Source organism: Opisthocomus hoazin, chromosome 19, assembly GCF_030867145.1.
Source record: "Opisthocomus hoazin isolate bOpiHoa1 chromosome 19, bOpiHoa1.hap1, whole genome shotgun sequence".
In the NCBI taxonomy this organism is placed as follows: domain Eukaryota; kingdom Metazoa; phylum Chordata; class Aves; order Opisthocomiformes; family Opisthocomidae; genus Opisthocomus; species Opisthocomus hoazin.
The window spans coordinates 16,450,189-16,473,422 of record NC_134432.1 but is presented as its reverse complement, the minus strand read 5'-3'; the positions used below and the strand labels follow the sequence as shown (position 1 = coordinate 16,473,422).

General features: G+C 43.1%; 2 protein-coding genes across 9 annotated transcripts in view; one reads left to right on the top strand and one right to left on the bottom strand.

Moving 5' to 3' along the window:
* RABGAP1 (RAB GTPase activating protein 1) overlaps positions 1–16,964 on the bottom strand; it is a 74,623-nt gene extending 57,659 nt beyond the window's left edge. The window contains exons 1-6 of one of the 6 annotated variants that reach the window (XM_075439053.1): positions 16,884–16,954; positions 10,080–10,281; positions 3,440–3,674; positions 2,683–2,887; positions 1,883–2,057; positions 1,362–1,519 (exon numbers count right to left, since the gene is read on the bottom strand). In XM_075439053.1, the coding sequence (XP_075295168.1) occupies positions 1,362–1,519; positions 1,883–2,057; positions 2,683–2,887; positions 3,440–3,674; positions 10,080–10,229 (923 nt within the window). In that variant the 5' untranslated portion in view covers positions 10,230–10,281; positions 16,884–16,954. The other 5 variants (XM_075439057.1, XM_075439056.1, XM_075439054.1 and 2 more) reach the window with 5 other exon arrangements.
* Positions 16,965–17,007: 43 nt separating this feature from the next.
* Positions 17,008–21,576, top strand: ZBTB26 (zinc finger and BTB domain containing 26). 3 transcript variants are annotated; one of them, XM_075439591.1, is made up of 3 exons: positions 17,008–17,071; positions 17,334–17,414; positions 19,917–21,576. In XM_075439591.1, the coding sequence occupies exon 3, from the start codon at positions 19,927–19,929 to the stop codon at positions 21,241–21,243; it is 1,317 nt and encodes a 438-aa protein (XP_075295706.1). In that variant the 5' UTR covers positions 17,008–17,071; positions 17,334–17,414; positions 19,917–19,926; the 3' UTR covers positions 21,244–21,576. The 3 variants fall into 3 exon arrangements, with proteins under 3 accessions (XP_075295706.1, XP_075295705.1, XP_075295704.1); XM_075439590.1 differs by lacking the exon at positions 17,334–17,414 and having other exon boundaries at positions 17,011–17,071; XM_075439589.1 differs by having other exon boundaries at positions 17,035–17,414.
* Positions 21,577–23,234: the final 1,658 nt, after the last annotated feature.

The window sequence follows — 23,234 nt, the reverse complement described above, 5'->3', positions numbered from 1 at the left end:
AACAAATTTGAGTTCTGGCTTCTCTTCTGCTTTCAATAACTAATACAGAGATCAATCCTAAGAAATCACAGGGAAATGTGTGTGGATGGAGGATTTATCCTTCATATTCTTAAAACGCACGATGTAACTAGAAGTTGCAATCACAAGTGGTAAAGAAGGAAACCTGGGTTTTTTGCTAGGATAAAGGCAGCAGCATGTCTACATAGGCAACGTCATTGAAGAAATTCACCTTTCCTGGGCAGCACTGGATGATTTCAGCCTGAATTATGCAACCCCAGTAACTATCAAAGCACTACCATGTAAAGAGGAAGAAGTCCAGCATATATGATTTGTTCTATTAGATTCTGCTCTCAAACTTCCCTAGAGAATTCTCTTTGTTCAACATACTTCGGAAAGATTGAATTGAATTTATCCCATTCATGGAGCAAAAGCAAACCCAACGACCAAAGTTAAAATGCAAAATGGTCTTTATGCTTCTATATATTTGAACCTTCTGCCTCTACACAAACATCATTCCTATGACTGTTCAGTAAACAACTAGTTAAGAAAGGGTTTTAAATAACGTTAATACATTAAATTCTAGACACTTGGTGATCACAAATTCATTATTGTATGTTTCTTTTCTGACACCTGGTTACATATAGAGCCAGGTCTCTGGAGACAAAAGACACATTATGGACAACTACACCTTTAGTTCTGGAATAGCAATGTGTGAACAAGTCTGAGATCTTGATCATCAAGCTCTTGGCTGATGAAGCAGTAATAGCCCTGTACTAGACATTAGAAGTAAACGTGTCTTGTGACAAACAGATTCGGCCGAATACTTCCATGGAGAGTAACTTCTCTTCCAGGATCAGCAAAATTATTTCAAAAACTGAATTTTTCAGAGTTACTAATTTTCTCTACCTTCTTTAATGAGATTTTATTAAAAATATGCACCCTTATGCCTCCTGCAGTATCCACACAGCCTCAGCACCTTTGAAAATCTGGCCAAAAACATGCACAACGCTGGATACGACAGCACAGTCACAATGATGCATTTTTAGCTTCAGCGGCAATTCAGCTGAACACAACCTGAAACGCATTTCACAGAAAAGGGTTTAAAGACAAAAGAAAATTACAAAGTAGAAAAAGTATTTCACAGGTAGCACCAGGTTCAGTTCAAGCACTGAGATGAAACAGCCCAGAGGATCATCACTGTTTTACTTCCCAAAAATGTTTCTGTCTGGCTCTCATTTAAACTAGAATAGGAAATTTTCAAAAAGCAGAGTTTAGGAACCACCGGAGACCATCGCTCTCCATTCACTCACTTTCCAACAACAGAACTAGATACTGTATGCACCAGAATGAAGAATCTATACCTGAAGTAACCTTTCCCATCATCTTCTTTGATTTCCAGTGACACAGAGAAGGTGAAAATATCACTGTCTGGAGTCTGGGGGGTGGCAATGGCTGACAGTGGAGTTTGTTTGGCAGAACGACGGAAGGCAGTGGCAAAGCTGTACAGTATTCGGCTCACCTGCGTTTAGATGGCACCAAAGAAAGATAAGAAAGCTACAAACACACAGAACGTAGCAGTTGAAACCTATCTGAATTCTCATTAAATAATAGAATGAGAAGTAACTGTATGAAAATAATTCAGTTTTAGTATCTAATTAACTGGTTTTCTACACTTCTTACAAGGATAAACTATTAAACATGCATTCTTATTTCACATCTGAGGTTTCTATTATTTTATTATTATTAATATATATTCTATTATTATCTTGGGATAGAAAAAATGAATTACATTACTTCTAAACTGCCCGAAATACTTCGGTTCCACCTCAGTAATAACATTTAGATGTACATACTTATCATTTGACAAAAAGATCCAACTTACAGCCTCTTGGATTTCACATCGGAAGACATGAATCCTGAAGAGTTCTGCGTTGTAGTGGCTTTCAGTGAAAGCAAAGCAATCACTTTCAGGGGTTCCATCATGCCCTCGTACACAGAAAAGGATTTTATAGATTGGATAATTTGCTATTTCTGTGTTAGTCTGAGGATCTAAAAGTCTGTTAAAAGAAAGAGAGGAAAAAAAAACAAAGCTTGCAGCTGTAGAAGAATTCTTTCAGCCAGATATTAACTTGCAAGCTCTAACAACTTCATAGCTACTGGAGAAAGAACATCACAAAGAAACCAGCTCCTGATTATCATTTATCACAAAGCTTGACCAGAATACTTTTATTTAAATTAAACAGCATAAAAATGTACAATGCAACAGACATTGCCACGAATAATTTCCCCATAGCTTTCAGGGCTTAGCTTTCCAAAAGCTACACTAATACGCAGCGGTGGATAGCCTCATCCCTGTTAAGCCTCGTGTATCAGCCATTTTCCAGCCCCACAAATGAAATACTTTCCAGGCTATTCCCAAAGTGTGCATCAATAACCACTCCCACTGTGGCTTTCGGGACACCTTGGATCACCGTATTTCATACTGATACTCAGACATAAAATGTCTTTGGTAAACAATTCCAAAGCATCGCTTTTCTCAGTTCTCTTTAAAATCCACTTTTTCCGCTCAATGAAATACCAATCACGTCTCCTCCCAGGTAAGCCGGTAGCACATTTCCTTTGCTGAAAGGAAGTAAGATTAAGTGCATAAAGTCACAGAGTACACCTGAGTGAGCTTCATACCTCACTGTTCCTTCCGAGACATTAGGCACTGACAGAGTCACATCTAAAGAAATCTGGCACTGGCTTCGTAAGATGGACATCATTCTGAGGGCTTCCACTTCACTCCGGGGAGCGTTCACAGAGGCACAGCCTAAGTAGGTGAGCTTGCTGAACACCACGCTGTCCTCATCTGTCATAGGTGTGAAAGGGCTCAAATCCTCACCGTCTAGGGTGAGACACAAAGCCGAATGTAAGAAGCAAGCCAAGGCGTACGTAAGTAAAGTATCACAGATTGACACATCACCAACTTAACGACAAAAGCAACCAAAAAGCACACTACAGAAAGTCAGGACAGGTCAAAACACTACAGGAAAACCCTGCTTGAAAGTGAGTTACTGAAGGCAGACAGCAACTCAGCGCTCCCAACTCTACAACCAGTTCACTCAGAGGGCTTCTTTTCAATGCAAGAGCGCAATGATTTTCACTACAGCAAGAAGATACACAGATGAGCTGAACAGACAAATATTTTGTACAGCCAGGCAAGTAAGCACAGTATTTCTGCACACATCTCCAGGCTAGTACAGCAAGGGTTTTCAGAAGAGAGGACAGTTCAGCATATGGTAAACTCGCATCACATAACCTGGCATTTACTGCACTAGGTGATTACAGCGGGAGAAATTGGGAAAGGTGGCTGGACACATCTGTACCTAAATTTTTCCTTTCCCCACATAAAGCTAGCTTGTAAGACACCACCAGATATTCCCCATTTTTTTCTAACCTCCCTGGGATGGTTTCACTGGCAAACTCATTCCTGGTTTCTGAAGTCCTGCCACTGACACTGGATTAATGGTAGAGGATGCTGAAGCTTCAAGGACAACAGGTTCTTCCCCATCTCCATCAGTCCTAACTTCTTCTCCATGGTCCCGGTCACTTGACTGATCTTCCACGGGTGGGTCCATCAGCACGTCTTCCAGTTCCCTCTGCAGCTGCTGTTCACTTCCATTCCCCACAATCTAAGAGCCACAAAAAGAGTTGGAACACAAAAACAGACTGTTCAAGTGAAAAAAAAAAAAAAAAGAAACCCCTCAGGCACAGGGTCATTCATATGGCTTTTTCTGCCAACCAAAGCAGCAGTTCATAAATCTAATCTAGTTACAACCGTAAACACAAACTGCAATGTGCAAATGCTCACCAGTACAGATTATATCCTCCCTGCTTTAATAAACCAACAAAATGAGCTCAAAGCAAGAATTTTCTAGTAATGGGGAAAGTGAGGAGATTACTTTAAAATTAGTCTTTAATCACCAACGACAAAGAGTAGCTTACGACAGAGGGAACTTAGAGAAGTCCACAGTACAGTGGTCTATAATAATTCTCAGAATAGTACCAGAAAGCCCCAAATATAATTAAATATGCTACACGGCTCACAGGTAAGAGAGGAAGGTTTCACAGGAAGACAAGAATCTGGAACAGGGTTATGCCAGCATGCTGAAGAGTAGAGGCAGTGTTGTTTTATTTGCTGACACTAATCTACATCCTGACTTTGTATACACCGAAGTCAATGTGAAAGCGTGAAGCAACCTAAATGGTGCAAAGTTAGGTCCTAAGCTAGAAAGACAACAAAGACATTAATTTCAGGAAACTCTTAGATATTGTATCTAAGGAAACTTTGTCCATTCTTCTGCAATTAACAGGGAAGTGATTGATGCTTTACACAGTTTAGAAATTAAACGCAGAAATAGAGTTTACAGAAGAATTTTACCAGATGGCAGTCAGAGAAAGGTACCTGATTCCAGCACTTCGGCTGCTGTTATTACTGCTGGCACCAAAACTCAACCCTATGAGCAGATATGCATTTCTATATCCTTACGTCTCTGTAAGCTTACTGACTTAAGACGCTACATGCAAGCTAATAAAATCCAAATTGTGCAACTACCCCAGGTTCTTAAAAAGACTGTAAGTGAAGTTTTATTAAAGAAATTGTTCTCTTTTCTTTATCCTTAAAATAAGATGGTAAAGAAAGGAAGTGGTTAAAAACCAGAAGGAAGAACACAGAGCAGACAGAAATCTGCCCATAACACAATCTCAGTATTGAAGCAAATTCCATCTGCCTCAAAACTAGCATCTCATAGTAGAAAATGAAATTATCTTGAAAGTACCTAAGCAATGGCCAAGGTTCTCACATTTTAACAGTGAATAAATCAACCTGAAGTCCAGTTAAGATTGCTGAAATAACACTGGAACAGGTAATAGAGCACCTTCAGGCACACGGATAAGCCTTGCAGTGAGTTAAACACACTACGGGCAAAATATCAGATGTCACTTATATACTCATACGTGCATTTCCACCAGGCGTGTCCCAGGAGTAATTACAGCGAGATTAGAGGTTTCTCAGCCAAGTCAGAATTCTGACATATGGTCATTTCCATTGCATCCCCAAAGACAAACTTCTCATTTCAGAGGGAAAAGGAAGAAACATGAAGTTTACCTACTGCCTTCTCTTTTACAGACAGACCCACACCCTCCAAATAATTCGCTGTATCTGCAGCCTCTATCTACATTGCATTAAAGGTGTTCACTGCATATTCGTTTTCTGGTGAAAAATAACTATTTAATATACAAGAATATTAACAAAGAACAGAAACTGCTGACCTGGAATTACTCTAGAATAGAGCATAATACAATCACTTTAAGAGAAAAAAGTCCCAGAACCCTGTTCTTCAGAAGAAAGTAGGCAAACAGTGAAATTCACACGTAATGAAAAAGCTAGCAAGCACACAAGATCCTAGAGGCAGGAGGGACATAAAAAAAATAACCTGGTGAATGTTTTACTACAGAATCTAAACAACAACAACAAAAATCTGAGAGATGTTTGTGCTCTTGAAACTCATGCTCAAACAGAAACTGATTTTTCAGTATGGATTAAGATACATTCACGTGCTATCTGGGGGATCACCTGCCAGGAGTGGGACAGACTAACTGCCCTGCTCAGCTGTACATCCACAGAAGTATCAGTAACCTGTAACCAGCTACAGCAATCCACAGTATTGCTTTTTCCTCCCAATAATTTTAGTACTGATTTGCATGATTCATCATGGAAGCAATGAAAAATGTTGCACAAGCATGTGGTCAAAGGCATAATCCTTTGAAGTATCAAGTTTATTATTTAGGTCTTTGCAGGCATTCGTCAGAAAGATGATGATGAGGGAAGATGCCCCATGTTACTTTATACAGTTTATACGTTTTGCACCAAAATATAATGGATGAATGAATTATAATGTCCTGCCAGACCCATCAAAGCCTATACATTAAAAAGAAAAAAAATAAAGAAACTTCTAGTTTACAGGACCTGTTTTCTACGAAACCTGAAGTTAAAATTCATTCTGGCAAAAACTTGCATTTCATATGCTTTTGCTCACAGTGATTAAAGAGACTTCAGTTTGGGTTTGGGAAAGGAAGGCAGGTGATGAACTTATATCCAGTGAGAATGAAATGCCGAAATGGTACTAACATTAAATGCGCATGAAAAATGTTCTATTCCAGCAAGATTACAAGCCAAAAAAGTCTGAACGCTAATCTATTGTATTTGGTAAAATAATCAGTATCAATAACTTGTATCTAGATACTGCCCTATAAAACACGATCTTGAAAACAAAAGCTCCTAAAAATAGTAGTGATAGGTAAAACAGAAGTTCAAGTTGTTTATAGTGTGACAGGAAAGAGGCACACAAAAAGAAAAAAAATCTGTCTTGCAAGTATTCTAAAACCTTATCATCAAAATCTCCATTTTAAAAGCAATTTAAAAGAAAGCTTTCCTTCTCAGCCCAGACCACCCTCAGAAAGGAATTCTAAAAGACAGCAAATACGCCCGTGGACTGGGAGAGCTCTGCTGTTCTCATAGCCCTAACAGTCAAGCGCAACAAGCCCACTGCCCGAGAAACGAGGCCTAAAATACAAATTAAGACGAACTTCATGTCAACCAAAGTCTCTTACGCAACCATATAAATTCACCACATCGTGAGAACAGTGCACATGTAAACATGCTTGCAACTTTGCTGCCACCCAAAAACCAGTGAGAGGCAGCCTGACAGAGTGCAGCAGCACTAAGCTCAAAAGAGGAGAATAAACAAGGTGAATCTAATAAATGCTTCATGTACATTCGCTTGAGACAGAGGAAAGAAACCATTTACCCTACTCACGGTTTTCACCATTTCTCACAAACTTCAAAACTAATTTTTACTTCACCTTTAAACAGGATGCAGCCTCCTTCAAAACCTCCTTTACAGCAAAATGGAGGATTTATTAGAACTGCCGTTTACTCCCTTCTCCTGACGCATGTGCTGCTGGCCTCTGCTGTGAGAGGTCTCATAACACCGTGTAGTTCAAGAACCCCTGTTCTACAGTGTGCTCCAGAAGCACGGCTTCCATAAATCCAGTTCAGTCTCACTGGCAGTGAGCAAAAGCAGACGCGGAAACAATACTGGAAAGCAGAGCGAGCTAGCAAATTATATGTCTGGAAAATAATCACTGACAACCCCTTCTGAAATTGGTTGAACAACGTATTTCAGCACAGACAAAAAGCAAAACCATTTTTATTAATTACGACCAAATGAAGAAAAATATAGTTCCTGATTTTATTCAGAAAAAGTCTTTATCTGTCTGGGCTTCAGAAAGAACAAAAATAAAAATGTGCACTAAGTCAGTTCACAGTACTATTACCTCTAAAGCTATAGCATAATAACAAATGTGAAATGAGAGCCTTAGGTTTGATTCACAAATTTCACAGCCTATCACATTCAGCAAACACAAGCCTAAACTTCTAGCACCATCCTCAGACCATGCTTAGCCAATGTAAGATCCTCAAACTGCTCTTCTAAAGAACCGGAACACCAGAAAAAAAACATCTGCTCAAATATGACCCTGAACTTATTTTCTGCTTTTCTTAGTGGGCACATCAAAGCAAATGGGTTTTGACATATACAAACAAAGTAACTCAGTTCTAAATACCAAAGCAATTGCTTCTCCCTGAAAAAACTCATCTCATTTACTCCTATAAAATATGTAACCTCTGTTCTCACGTTGCACCGTTAATACAAATTTTCCATGTACTCCTTAAACACTTTCAGATGCCACTGTGACAGTACTTTTAATACACCTCCAACAACCCTCACAACTCTACTTATCCACGCACAGTTTAAAAATACAGTAAAGCTGGCTGCTGAATGACTATCTGCAAACTGAAAAAAGAAAAGGTACCAAGAACAAAGCCATATTCTAGGGCAGTGTCTCTCTTTTCTTCCAGATCTATACCACATTACAATTTCTGTCCCTAAGAACCACTAAAAAGTCTTCCCATTTCCTCTGTTACAAGTTTTCACCTCCTTAAACAGAAGGAAGGAGGTTAACAGAAAGATCCCTGTGTGGGAGAATTTAGACTGCGCTGACTGCTTATCTAAGGTAAAATGTTTCCATTAATCACTCTGAGAGCAGCCAGCGACCAAACAGCACATACTCTCAAACGCTGGAATACTGAAAGGCTCAAGGTGAATCACTTTGCTCAAGGATTGTGCTCAGTCTTGGCATGAAATTCATAAAGAAGCTTATCTTTAAGACCTGCAAAGCTCTGTGACATTTAGTGCCAAACCAGAGAACAGCATAACTTTACTTTGGAATCGTTGATGATTAGGAGGCAGCAGTGCTAATGATGTTCTTTCTCCATCCAGAGAAACAGCATACCAGTAGCCAGCATTTTATAAACAACTTTGGAAGTAAACACACAAGGAAAATTTAAGTAGTACATTTCAGGAGTTTGTCTGAAACTCATTAAGCACATTCTTCTCTGAAATATTTGCAAATTTGATGAAGATGACTTTATATATAAGCCTCTTCAATGTCTTTGATTGTCCTGCACAAGACATAGCGTGTCAAACACCGCAGGACAGCCGCAACAAGGCAATCGTTAGACCAGCAATACGAATAGCTCCCATGTGGAGCAAGAAGCATTGCAGACTACAGAATTTCATGTTTCCAAACTTTCTTTGGGAATAACAGGATGGAATGGAAAATCTGCTTGACCACTTCTGTCTCCTGGGGTCTCAAATGATGCATCGCAGCTTTGGGAGCTAATCACACACACTGCTACACAAGCATTCCCAAGGTAAGCACCACTATGGAGACTATCCTGAATTCCTAAGTATTTATAGCTGCTGGTATTTGCAGGATCTAGAAAGACAAGCGCGAGGTTACAGTCTTTCAGCGGGTTTTATAGAACACCAGGCTGATTGCTCAAGCAAATTTCAGATTTTTTTTTAAGACTATCGTATGATGTGAAGAGACAATCTTCTGCAACAGCAATAAAATGTAAGCAAACATTTTTGCCAGATTATGCAAAAGTAAGATCTTGAGACTCTTAACAGAATTAGCCTGAAGTCCTATGCAAAAGAAAAGAGCCACTATAATGACAAGTCTTGTCCAGGACTCAAAGCAATGCAAGAAGAACAAAGCAAGCAGTTGGGACGTAGAAGCACGATGAGCAAAAGCATCAAGAACAACAAAGTCTCTGTAACAACTGCTGCTAAGGGAAAGAGGAACACCCAGTCCAACAGGCAGAACACATGATTTCTTATCATCTTTAAAGACATTATTTGAAGACATAGATGTGACTGTAGACTTCAGCCTCTTGCGATGGTGGAACACCTCTTTCCATCTCCCACAGGGAACACACTAACTTCACTCCCTCTAAGAAAGATCCAGTTGCCAACACATTAAAATGACAGAATTCGGAGCGACCACTTGGCTTGTGTCACTTTGCTTAAAGACTGCTGAAATACGAATTGGGATGAAAGATTTTCTTTAAGGAGGCAAAAAAAAAAAAAAAGAAAGAAAAAAAAGAGCATGACAAGGGTCTCTTTTCAGAACAGCACTTTTAAAAGTGAGAAGATGCCAATGCCCTTCCAATTCACACAAGCCTACTACATAGGCTTGTATTCTCAGATGCAAGCCGAGTTGTTAGTTAATAACTACACTTCTAGATTTCTTAAAGAGAACATTTCACATTGGGGAAAACTTCAATATATGTTTGAATTAACAGATATGGTCAAATCAAGTGTATGCCAATATTGCTTTCTACCTGAAAGCTGTGATGAAGTCACAGTTCCACGTTTCACCCTAAGCACTTTATGAGTGTTCTGCAAAGTAGGAAAAAAACCCACAGGTAGCGATGGGGAGAGCTCTTACTCAAAACCTAATTATCACCTCTGACATCAGCAGAAGTAATGCAGAAATCACTGGCAACATCGATTCTTGCATAAGTTCTCCTTTCTGTCAAGTTTTCCACAATAAAGCAGTCCTTCTTTAAGCTCTCTATGGTTAGTTTGATTTAGAAGAACAGGGAACAAACTCAGGTTATTGATTCTTACCTTCAGTCCTGTTTTTTCATCATCACTACCATTATTTGTAGATGGTGTTTCATCCCCTTGCCTGGAAACCAAGACAAAATCTTCACTGTTAAGAGTGGATACCGAGTCTGAAGAGACACTGATTTTTCCAACAGAAGCCTTGTCATCCATGACTTAAAAAGGAAGTTCGATTCATGAATGAGATTAAATATGTTATAAACTCCTGAAAAACAAAAATCATAAAAATACTTATATAAAACTTCAGCTAAAATGCTCAAACGCTTCTTTTCAGAAACTTGCTGACTAGTTATAAATAGTACCACACCTGACAGCATAACCAAGTTACAACTCTTCTGTCAGCGTACGCTCGTGGTCCTGCTTCGGTTTTGCTAAGAAGCACGCTACTGTTAGAGCACTGGTTTCACAGCTCACAAAAGGGAAGTTAGTAAATCTTTTTGCAGTATTTCATGATTATGTCAGGCACCATTTTCTACACATAGCACAAAACAGGCCCTTGGAACATACACTACACCTGCTGACAAGGGACTCGTACTAAGGCCAGAACTATAACACTCATCTACTTTCTTCAGATAATCTGTCTGCCTTCACCTATGTCCATGCAAAAATTACTCTGGTAGCTATCAGAGCTCACTGTATGATGCAGTCACATTCTTTTCCCCCAAAACAAGAGTTAGATCTAACTCTTGATTGTGGTAAGGATGCCCTAAAACCTTGGGACATACAGTGTTTTACGAATCTATGCTGAATCTGCTGCACTGTGAGGAACAATAAAAGAAAGACTTCCAAGAAGCAGGAAGAACAGCGTAGGCTGGATCAGTACTGAGAATCAGAGCCAACAAAGGATTTTAAAAAGCTGGAACTGGCACCGAGAGACATTTGAAGAAAGGAACAAAGGGTGAAGTTCAGCTGCACACCTTGAACTCTACAGCACGGATTCTCAGAATACGTGGCTCAAAACAGACTGCCATGATAAAAATGGCTGATGAAATTTCCCAGAAACCCAAATATACCCTTATCAAAATGGCTCGGGTCTTTACATACTCCCAAGCCTGACCAAACCCAAGTGCTTTTTCAGCCTGAAGTTATGCCCTCCATTCGGTAGGAATCCCACTGTCCCAACCTGGCTTCCAACGGAGCAGCCGAACAGCGGAGAAACCTGGCACAGCCACAAGCACGGCTCATCGCATTCCTCTCTGAACCATGAACAATGCACCAAAAATAGCAAAGCCTGTTTTTATTGCTATCAATACTCGTCTCTCTATAGCCACCAATACGACTTGAAAATCTGCCAGGAGGACAACAATTCTTTTTTCCTCTAAGTTATTGTTAACCTGCTTACTTTCCCGACCAAGTCACTTCATGGTCCTGAAACGTGTTTCACTGGACAACTGAGGAAGAATGGATGTGGGTTGTTCATGAATAACAATCTACCTATGATTATCAGGTTTTGTTTTCAAAAGCATGTAAGGTATTTAGATAACCTTTTCAAAAACATTTTAAGATCCACTGACTTTCAACGAGAATTACTGGCTGAGCAACTCAGATATTTTGAGAAGTTTTACCTACTGTATGCGCCTATCTGGTATTACTCACATGTACCTTAATGGTAGGGCAGAGATCTAATTTTTAAAGATGCTTTTGTTTAAAGAATTAATATTAAAACTTTTCTACAGAAGTTCCTTATTGCACCACCTACAAAATACACAGATCATCCCAAAATAACTAAATCATATATATTGAAACACAGAATAAAAATAAGGCTTTCCTGTTGTCACTCAAACAGTGCAAACTCATCTGCCACACAGTACAGTATAAGACACAGACAGTATAAGAGTGGGCTTTGACCACGAGCAGCTGCAAAGATCACCTAAGCAAGGATCAATTTAGCAATTTATTTCACTGCAGTGTGGCTGTTGAAATGTTAATTTCACCTATTTCCAAAGTCTTTCAATCTCACACCTTTCAGCAATCATTAAATTCAATTAAAGAAAAAGCATGCTGTGCTTCTGCGTACTCCTTTTTTTAGCGGCGTGGTGTAAACAGACACCACACTTGATCCTGGAGCACAGCTGGCTTCGCCTAATCCCTGCAGCAGTTTCACAACACAGAATTGCAACAGCAGAAGGTCCCGATTAGGCCAGCTTTGCCAACCTTACATTGAGCAAAAGTCTTGCTGAAATTACACAAGATAAGAGCGCACAGGAAAGGGGACAATGCAGTAGACCACTGTAAGAAGCTTTTGTTTATTAGTGATGTATCAGCAAGCAAGACTCAATTACCCAACTGCGCTGGAATCAGCCGCAGAAGTTTATCGGATTAATGCTCAAATAGTGGAGGTGCAAAAGCGCAGTCTTCAAATACTAAAAATGCTAAAATATTGCCTGAAGCTAACCAAAATTTCCACATTCCCATACTTAGCTTCGCATGCACTTTATTTCCTCCATTCCGTGCTGTCATTTTGTTACACGCAGATTACCGCACGGATCATTTTACCTGAATCAGAACACTCACAATGGCAGAATCAACAACAGAAAGCCTATGAGCTCATTAAAATATGGGCAGCCTAGAAGGGCACACATCAAAGACCAGCAGAGCAATTATGTGTGGCAGGCTCATGACTCCTCTGCAATCAAAACGCAAGAAAAAACCACAACAGTGACAGTGCTCCGCAGTAATACCCGCAACTTGTCTAAGAACCGCACCTTTCTGTTCCCACAGTTTAGAGGTAGGAGAAAAGACCCCAGCCAAGTGCCGATCTCAAGTTCTGATGTTTCTCAGAAGCAGCCAATGTCTCATCCCTTACAAGGAAAGATACTTCGGTTTGTTTCAACATAAATAAAATATGAGCTTCTGAATTCAGCGTAGTTTAGTTCCTGACACAAAACTACACCACAATAATGTAGTATTTGCCTGAAGGTGTCTTCACACCTCTACAGGAGATGGAGTATCTAAGAAAAACGCATACTAAGAGGCAAACTTTTAACAACTTCTTTCTTTGCTCACCTGTGTAATTAACTGGGTATCCTGGCCTCTCCTCACACAAAAGACCATTGGAAAAAGCTGCAAAATGAGAAAAGCAACAGCTGGCTCTTGGGTCACTGCTTTCCATTCCCCTTCACTCCACACTTGCTGTCATTATACAATACGAGTCCAAGACTTAAAACTATCTTTTTAAAAATGTTCTTGTTTATCTTCAAAGCAACCAAACACAGCAGCAACCTACCTTACTCTCTCGATTCAAGATAACGTGCAAAGGAACAGCAAAGACACCATTCACCATGCTAAAATCTCAAACAGCTGGAAAATAAACCTATCAAAGTTCAAGATTAGTTACAAAGATTCATAAAATATTTATGCTTTACTTTCCTATCCTCTCCCAAGTATCTGGCACCCGACCTCCAACTTGTGATCAAAATTTTCCTTGTAAGTACTGCCAGAATGAATTTAAAAGAGCTTAAAGCAAACAGTATATAAAAAAAGAAAACCAGAAACCCTTCCATCTTACATTGCTGTAAGAGACTGAGGCTTGAATGCCGTCTTGAGACACGTGCAACAAGTGAAGCAAGGCACCTGTAACTGCGGCTGGTCTCACTCCATTTCCAAGGGGCGCCCGTTTTCCCGTCTTTAGAACACCCACAGCCACACAAAAAGCCAATGGGTGAGCAGAAAAATCAACGTTTCAGCTGTGAACTTCTCAGACTGTTTAAAACTGCAGTTACCTTTAAATCAACAGCAGACATAGCAGCACCCTTCACTGAATTTAGAGGGGAACACAACACAAAATATACTTAAGTTTTGGGTCTTCAGGGCAGAAAAGCGAAAAAACATTAGAACAAGTATGCAAACTAGGAGGAAAAGAGATTTTTTCCCTGTTCATATCTTTCTCAGCTTTTGTACTTCAGCTGCAGTTCCTGTAGTGATTCCACAAACTCACAGTGTATCTGATGAAGAATGCACCAGATAGAGAAGAACAATACAGCAATATTAAGTAAATTACTGAAGAATATTATAATTCTAGAAGCTACCTTGAACAGCAAAGTCAGAAATTTTGGCATGCAAAATAAACCCTTATCCTCTATCCCCTAAAACATAAACCCACTAAGCATAATGTTAAAAAACACAGAAAACAAGGAGGTAGCACACAGCCAAGACGCTGAGGTGACTAACTCCATGCAAACTGATTCACTGAAAATAACATTATTGTCTGTTTCTACCCCTCTGGCTTTATGCATAACAACAATAAGACTCAGTACCGTTCAATTTAAACATACAAAGTTCTACTTTCCTAGTTTTCACATTAGCATCTTAGTGTGGGTGAAAAGTGGAATTTGTAGCAGAGTTCAGCAGCTTTACAATGTACTTTGCAAAGCTGTGTTATGACAAACAAGCCAGCACTCTTCGGGATTCTCAGCTCTTTACGGTCTTTGACATCTGTGATTTTTTTACCTTCGCAATTCAAATAATGTGCATTTACTGTTTTATCTAAACACACAGCGAGTCCTGAGTCGGGGGAAAGGAGCTGTGGTTTGACTCTTTCTCAGCACATACACACTGCCGGTACTTTAGTGCGGCTCTGGAAGAAAAACCATACGCAAAAGATCAATCACTGGCAACCTCCTCCTTCTCACAGGTCCCATGACTGGCGCGCATATCCGTCGTTCGATCTTTACCCACCTTCCTGGCACAAAACACATTCTCAAAAGCAACGAGAAGTATTTTGCAGTCAAAACAAACCAAGAAAGCCAGTGGAATACTGCATGTGAAAATAAAGATTTAGGATGACTAGAGCGAGTAATTAATGAAAATCAGCAACTACAATCCTAACTTCTCTGTTCATTTTAAAACACACCAACAGCCGCAGTGTTCCCACTAACCTCAAGAGCCAGAAAAAATGGTATTTATTTGGAGACAATGCTGCCTCAAATTTCACACAAACACCCACCCCCCCGTCTCAAGAGCAGGGAAGCGCAGATCTCGGGAAGCTGAGTGAATCACTGGCCATCGTATGCAAAACCAGGCATCAGATAAAACACCAGAATTCAGCTAATGCCATCTTTGTTAACAATCCTTAACAGATTCATAGTTATTGCCAACATAATTTTGCTTTTCATCTTAATTTGAAGTATCTCCTCAGAGAACAAAACTGTAATTTTTGGCTCTTGTAATAAGCAAATTCTCCAACCCCAGAAACAGGCGGCAGGTCCTGGGAAACCGTGGTTTATAAAAGAAATGCTGACGCTGCCCTAGCAAGCCCATCAGAGGAATGCTGCTGGAACGAACTAACTCTGAACGGCTGGTTCATCCACGCTGCGCGGCTGACGCTCCACCAGCACCAGGCACATCCACGCGCTGTCTGCACGGGGCGCCGGGACACGCCGGACGCAACGCAGGCTGGGATAAAGGCAGCGCAGCCAGAGGCTAAAGAAACGCTGCAGGTGATGCTCCGAGTTCCTCTCTCATTAGGATTCAAACAGAAACAGAGGGTTATGCTCACCAGACAAACACAGCACTTTAAGAACACGCTGTGAAAGAACTGAAAAAAGGAGAGTTAAATCTGATGCATGCTACTAAAAGCTGACCGCAATTGGATTTGGAAAACGAAAGGAAGTCTCTACGCCAAACTCCATTTGTTAATTTGTTTACCGTGTACACAAAACTAAGTTTGCTCAGTCCTTGACCTTTAACGTTAAGTAGAGGCCTTTAAAAAGAATACAGTGTTTCTGTAAATTAATCAGCGATCGGGAAGTCCACACAGTTACACATTTAAGTAGCCAAAAATCCCCGCAATCCCACCAAGCCGTGCTTCAACAAAACCTGTCTGTAGAACACAGCCGGGAACACAGACCAGGCGGTGTCTGTGCAGCAATACAGGTAAGCAGTCCTTCATCTCCAGCTTGTATTTAAGAAATAAACGTGATTTCTTCTGTCTCTCCAAACCTCTCTCACGATTTTTTCCCCTCTCTTCAAAACTCTCCCAAGTTTTTTTCCCCTTCTCCTCCTCTCCCCCAAAATGCCTTGAATGGGCAAAACTACACAGACAAAACCCACACAGCCTACTCCTAACAGTTCGATTTTCACTCAATTTTTGCCGATGCATGTTTTTAAACCAACTCAGCACCGTTTGCACTTAATGTTCATCCCTAACTGACACAGCCAGCCCTCAAGAATGTCTCTTCTGGGGACGTTTCAAGCGAAACAAGCGCGTCCTTGCTGCCGGGACGGGAGAAAACCCGAGCGAACCGCGGCGGCTGCGGCTCCCCAACCGAGCAACCCGGGCGCGACGAAGCGCCCAGCTGGGAGCAACCGGCAGCGACCGAGCGAGCCAGGCCGCGGCGAGGGGAACCGGCCGCCGGGCCGGTAACGCCGCGGCAGAGCCAGCGGAGCCCGCGGCCCGGGACGGGCTCCGCGGGGTCCCGGGGCCGCTGCCGGGTTTGGAGGCTGGAAGGGCTCCCGGAGCCAGGGGAGCTGGCGTGGACGGGCCCAGCCCCGCGCCCCCCACCTGCCCCGGGGCTCGGCCCTGTGCGAGCCGCGGCGGCCCCAGGGCCCCGCTCCCGCCAAGCCCGCGGCCCCCAGAGGGGAGAGGGGGCAGGAGGGCACGGCACCGGGAAGGACACGCCGGTACCGGGGCGCCGGAGGGCCCGCACGCCTCTCGCCGGTCAGGGGCAGCGCCCGCACGCACCTTGCAGGCACCGCGGGAGCGGGCTGGGGCCGCCGGGCAGCGGCGGGAGAGGGGCGGCCCGAGGGCGGAGGAACGGAACGGGACGGGGCGGGCCGGACCCCGCCGGCAGCGCGAGCCCCACCTACCCCGGCCGCCGCCGCCGCCGCCTCCGCCTCCCGGTGCCGGGCCTGCGCCGCCGCTGCCGCCCACCACGTGACCGCGCGGAGGGGCGGGCGCCCCGCCAGGCGCTTCCGGGTGTGGGGCGGAGGGCGCGGGAGCGCTTCCGGCGGCCGAACAATGCGGTTCCGAGTCGCCGTCCTGGGCTGCGGCGGCTGTAGGTCCCGGCGGGCTGGCGGGGCGCGGGCAGCGGCCCCGGAGCGGGGTCCGGAGCGGGCCGCGGCTCCCGTCCCTCCCCCCGCCGCTGCCGCCGCCTCCGCCGCGGGCCGGGTTCGGCGGGCGGCCCGGTCCGGCCGGGGACGCGGCGGGGCGCGGGGCCGCCCGGGGGGCGCGGCCGGCGGCCGGGCCCGGCCCGGCGCGGGGTCGACGCGGCCCCAGGCCCGGGCGGCGGCTCACGGCGGCTCTCCTCCCCTCTCTAGGTCGGTAGCCGGAGGCCGCGGCGTGCGCTGCGGCGGGAGCGGCCGCGGGTGCCAGCGGGGGGACGCGGCCCGGCGCTACAGGTACCTGCCCCGTCCCTTCCCTCCCGTTCCCTTCCGCGGGGCCGGGGAGCGGGGACGGGACGGGCAGCGGCCTCACCCCGCCGCCGCGCTTGTGCAGAGGGCTTGGCGTTCGGGCGTTGCTTTGGAAGCTGCGCGGGCTCTCGGCTGAGCCGCCCCGGAGCATCGTTTTCCCGGTAACCGGGAGCCGGTGGGCGGCTGCGGCCGGGGGAAGCCGGGGAAGCACCGTCTTCCAGCGGGGAGGTGCTGCGCCCAGAGCCCGGCCCGGAGGCTCACCAGGAGCTGGGCTCGGTCAGCCACCCTCCCGAGAAAGAGGGCTTGGGGTTCATCTGGTGGCTTTTTCCTGGAGATGAGCAGTGGTGGAAGCTGAGCGTCTGGCAGGGCCGGTCACCTCTTTCCTGCTCTCGGTTTCTGATGATGTGACTCAGCCCTGGCAGGGCTCAAGGCCAGGCTGGACGGGGCTCTGAGCACCCTGGGCCGGCAGAAGGGGTCCCTGCCCATGGAACAGTGTCATCTGTAGGGTCCCTTCCAGCCCGAACCGTTCCATGACTCTTGTAATCTGCCCGAGGAACGCGGAGCAGCTGGACTAGTTGTGTCTGGTTAACAGCACAATATCGTGTGGCACAGGCACTGTAACTGCATCTATGTTGTAGTATCCCAAAGAGGAAAAAAAATGCTCACAGGCAGACTTCCTTCATCGCTTCCAAGTGAAAACACAAAAAGAAACAGTTCGATAATGCCTGAAATTCACTGAAGATACTCCATGATGATCTGTTGCTACCATTTATATTTGCCAAAGGCTGTTGCTTCATAAAATTAAACTTTTTGCCCCAGAAATGGGCATAAGTGGGGCAGCGCTGAAGACAGGATGACTAAGAGACTGGCGGCTCTACTGTCTGTAGATTCAGCAAAACTGGTCATACTGCAGAACGATGCTACCCCGTTTCCAAACTTCGTGGTCCCGTGTTTCTGAAGGCCTTTGAAATCCTGTTCTAATTTTCGCATGCTGTACACTGGAAGATACACTCGATGGGCTCGAGTAGTGAGGAGGTCGAGTCTCTGAACGATGTCTGATCGGCAAATTGAAACAACCCTGCGTATCAAGATACTTCTAAAACTGTTCCTCTTTGAACCCTGGGCTTGTGCATTCAGTGACACGAGGCAGGACTCCACTTCCCGTTGTGTGCGCGGAGCTGATACTTCGTGCCCCAAGAGAGCAGTAGCTGATTTTATCTATAAACTTCAAAGCTTCCTTCCAAGCTTTATGTGGTGTTTGTAATAGTTGTGAGGTGTAAGTTTTGCTTTGTTTTGTTATTTTATCTCACCAAATCTTGCATCATGTAGTCTCCTGTGATTTCTTCACTTCCTGCAATCCCAGGTCTCTGGCAGGATTGTGTGAACAGTGTTTCATCGAGAATCAGTGTAGTCTTATAAGTTCTTAAAAGAACTGTTGAAAGACGATAGATTGACACTAGTTTTATGGAAGATCCACTGTTCTTCATTCCAAATACTATCAAACAAGAACAAACTTCCTAGAGAAGCGATTTTCCAAAGAAGACAACAAGAAACAAGACTTCTTACGTTCCCCAGGTATTCAGAACAGGCAGCCTGGAAGGCATGACTTCTGTAATGAGGGCCCATATGGAAGATTTTTTTGATGTGATTTTTTTAAAAAAGAAAAGCAACAAACCTGCACAAAGCAAACCAACCCCTGCAAAAAAACTTAAAAGGTGATCTAAAACGATGCGTTAAACCCAGTGCTGCGGATATCACAAACTTTGGGTAGTCCTTCCTGCTAAAAGACTGGCATGTTGACATTCCAGTTACTGCCAAGGAGACGTGTCCTGTACGAATATTCCTGCAAATTGTGGAGTGTCCCAGAGGAACTGTGGCCGTTGTTTGTGGACTGTCGCTCTTCTGAGCAGTGTATGGTTCATGCAGAATGTTAAGAGGGATGTTTGTATGTCTGGCAAGTGCCAGGTTCTGTCTCGCCTCGAATTAAGTTGTTATGAAAGCTATTTAGGCATTAAAGGAAATCAAGAACCAAAAGCTAAAGGAACGTCATTGTTATTTGGTAAAGACAAAATCCCTAAGGAGTTTTACTGTGGAAGCAAAGCTTAACAAGAGCTAAGGCTGCTGAAAATAATTCCGTGGTTTCCCTTTAAATTCCAGGCAGGTAGTGTGGAAAACAGCTCTTTAGGATGCTGCTTCAGGAGAATTTCTGTCATATCACTTCTACTTTATATTCATAGAATCATAGAATAGTTTGGGTTGGAAGGGACTTTTAGAGGTCATAAATTAAAGAAAAGTAAAAGATATTGTAAGGTGAGGTACAGACATGATTTGTTTTTACTTTTAACTTATAACGGACTTTAGTATTTAGGATAAAACATAACATCTGGTTAAATGCACACTTTATATTATTACTTTAGACCCTTCTAACTTGCCTTTTAGAAAACAAAAAAGTTCTCACTTGTTTTTTTTTTTCTTGCTGATTTTCCTTAGGTGTGCCAAAATGTCAGAAAGATCAGATATTCTTCACTTCAAGTTTGACAATTACGGGGATTCGATGTTACAGAAAATGAACAAACTGAGGGAAGAAAACAAATTTTGTGATGTCGTGGTCCATATAGATGACATTGAAGTTCATGGGCATAAAATTGTCTTTGCTGCGGGCTCTCCCTTTCTAAGAGATCAGTTCTTACTCAATGACTCCAGAGAAGTAAAAATCTCTATACTGCAGAGTTCGGAAGTGGGGAGGCAACTGCTTCTATCCTGTTACAGTGGCATTCTGGAGTTCCCTGAAATGGAACTGGTAAACTACTTGACTGCGGCGAGCTTTCTGCAGATGAGCCACATTGTTGAACGCTGTACGCAGGCCCTCTGGAAGTTTATAAAACCGAAGCAGCCATTGGAGAGCAAGGAGTGTGAACAGCAAAGTGACTCCTCTGAGCTGAAGGAACATCAAGGAGATGATGACTCCCTGCAGCAAGATTCACCTTGTATTCAGCCTTCAGAAGACAGTATGGACATGGAGGATAGCGATATTCAGATCATCAAGGTGGAATCCATTGGGGAGGTGACAGAAGTTAGGAATAAGAAGGATCAGAACCAGTTTATTTCTTCTGAACAAACTGCACTGCATTCCTCAGAGCCTCAACACTTTCTTATCAACTCCACTGTTGAAAACAGAGCAAGTGAAATAGAGCAAAACCACCTCCACAACTATGCCCTTTCGTATGCTGGCAGCGATAACATCATTCTGGCCTCTAAAGATATGTTTGGGCCTAACAACCGAGGTATAGACAAAGGCCTCCAGTGGCACCATCAGTGTCCAAAGTGCACAAGAGTGTTTCGGCATCTGGAAAACTATGCTAATCACTTAAAGATGCATAAACTCTTTATGTGTCTGCTCTGTGGCAAGACATTCACTCAGAAAGGCAATCTCCACCGGCACATGAGAGTGCACGCAGGCATCAAACCGTTCCAATGTAAGATCTGTGGGAAAACATTCTCTCAGAAATGTTCCTTACAGGACCATCTCAACCTGCACAGTGGGGACAAACCCCATAAGTGTAACTACTGTGACATGGTTTTTGCGCATAAACCCGTTCTGAGGAAACATCTGAAACAGCTACACGGTAAAAATAGCTTTGACAATGCCAATGAAAGAAACGTTCAAGACATAACAGTGGACTTCGATTCATTCACATGTAGCGCTGCTACAGACAGTAAGGTCTGTCAGCAAGCTGATGCAAGCCAGGTACTGGATGCAGGGAAACTGCCTCAGGCTGTGCTCAGTTTAAGAAATGATAGTACCTGCGTCAATTAAGCAATTAAAAGCAGCCCTTTGTAGGGATCACGACTGAGAGGAGCAAGCAGTTGCTTTGGGCTCTTACCTAAAGTGGTGGTATGCCCTGAAAGGCTATGGATGGATGGATGGATGGCGGGTTGGAATGCAAAACCTGGCAGGTCTCCAGCCATCGTTCTTAGTCTTACTTGATATTTTCTGTGAATAGCAATCTTCCTTCAGGTTTCTGTCTGTGTCTCTACTGTGGATTATGGGGTTAATTGTTTCATTTCTCTCTGATTAGGAGACTCAAGACTAACACCTTTTGAAAGACTGTTGCTGTGCGCTGCAAGTAAACCATCTGCTGTACAGTTAGAGGCCTCTCTGTGTCTGGGCAGATGGAGGAAAGAGCAAAGAGGACAAGTCTGTGAGATAACCCAATTTTTTTTTTTTTTTTTTTTAAGCACTGGATAACTGAAAGCACTCCATATAGTTAAATTTAAACTTACCTCTTAAAATTACCTTTCTCTGGTCTTATTTCTAGACCCCCACAGTTGAAATGAAGTATTTTTGTGTCGCTCTTTTGCCCTTTCTAAACTATTATTTGAAGAAACTTCTGCTGCCAATCAATGCTATCTTAAAAGCTCTCAGGGTTTTTAACCTCGACATGCATTATAAAAAGATAAAACCCTAAATGATTTGGCAGGGTTAGCTGATCATTGCATAGAACTGTTCAAAATGGGAATAAATTGCAGCTCTGGAATGTGAGAGGCCGGTGCCTGGAGTGCAAGTATGACCTATTTCTTACGCTGTCATACCTCGGATTTTTAAAGGGCACTTACCAGTGCATGTACTGAGACATATGAAACACTTCAAAACTAAAAATTATCCTATCTCTGCTGTAAGTTTTGCATCACGTAAGCCACAACAGTTGTTTGGTTTAGAGCAGAGCTGGAGTGGAGAAATACTGCTTTTTGACACTGTGAAAAGAATCTGTTTTAAAAGCTGCAATGAATAACAACTCCATGCTTTTTTTTTTTCTTTTTCCCCCCCTTAGTTCTTTTATATCTTTCCTTGATATCTAATAAGGGCCCCATGTCAGTTAACGTGAAAAAAGAAACAAAAATACCTGCCGTAAGAACATTAGCAACACTTCAATTTCTTGGACATTTAAATATTTTTTTTTTAAGTGACCTGCATAGTTCATGACCATAGTGTTTTACAGAGCCTAGGATGAGGTATAGGTAGCACAATTCCCATAGGTTAATATATCAGCTATTGACTGTACTCAGCAATACCTCTTGTATACCGCCTTAAACATCAAATGTAGCGGGAATGGGATGTTAATTGAGATTCTGAGATTATACCGTATTGCTTCTCAAATGTGCCGTGGAATTATCCGCATCCCAATCAGGCTGAAAGAAGCAAATTTATCTGAGGAACACCATTCCCAGTAGAACAGCACTCTTATTAGCTTGAAGTGTAGCATAGACTAATAATCAAATGGCTGATCGTCAGTAGAGAACTGCTGTTTGGTTTTGGAATGAGTATTTCTTCCAATGCAGCTCTTTTCCACAAGGTTTGCCGTGAGGCTGAGATTATGCTTCCTACCTAAAAGTAGTACTGTTTGCGTGTCTGAATGAGGGGGTGGGGGGTGAAAGGCTGCTATTGTATGGTTAAAAACGCTGAACAGGTATGACCAAAGGTGTGTTAGAGCAAAAAAACATTTTGTATGTAATTATCAAAAGTTGGTCTTGATCTTCAGATAATGTGCGTGTAGAAGCCAGGATTTCCTTATGCAGACGTTACACTGATGGACGATAAAAAGTGTTAATGTTGCAGAACGTTTTCAGGAATCCACATACTTTCAAGTAGAAAAGCAAGGTGATTCTGTGAATCGGTTTTTGCAATTGAGTTCTTAAACTACTGTACTTAACTGTTACATGAACTGTTACATGGACAGCTATGAAGTAAGCAATGGAAATGGAGTCAGGGCATTACATCTTTCAAGTTGTAGCAAATATATTTAGGCC

Bases quoted from the DNA above. Each gene is read 5' to 3' on its own strand.
- ZBTB26 (XM_075439589.1), top strand. From the start codon at position 17,035: ATGCGGTTCCGAGTCGCCGTCCTGGGCTGCGGCGGCTGTAGGTCCCGG. The intron at 17,415-19,916 runs GTACCTGCCCCG...GATTTTCCTTAG, and splicing joins GACGCGGCCCGGCGCTACAG to GTGTGCCAAAATGTCAGAAA.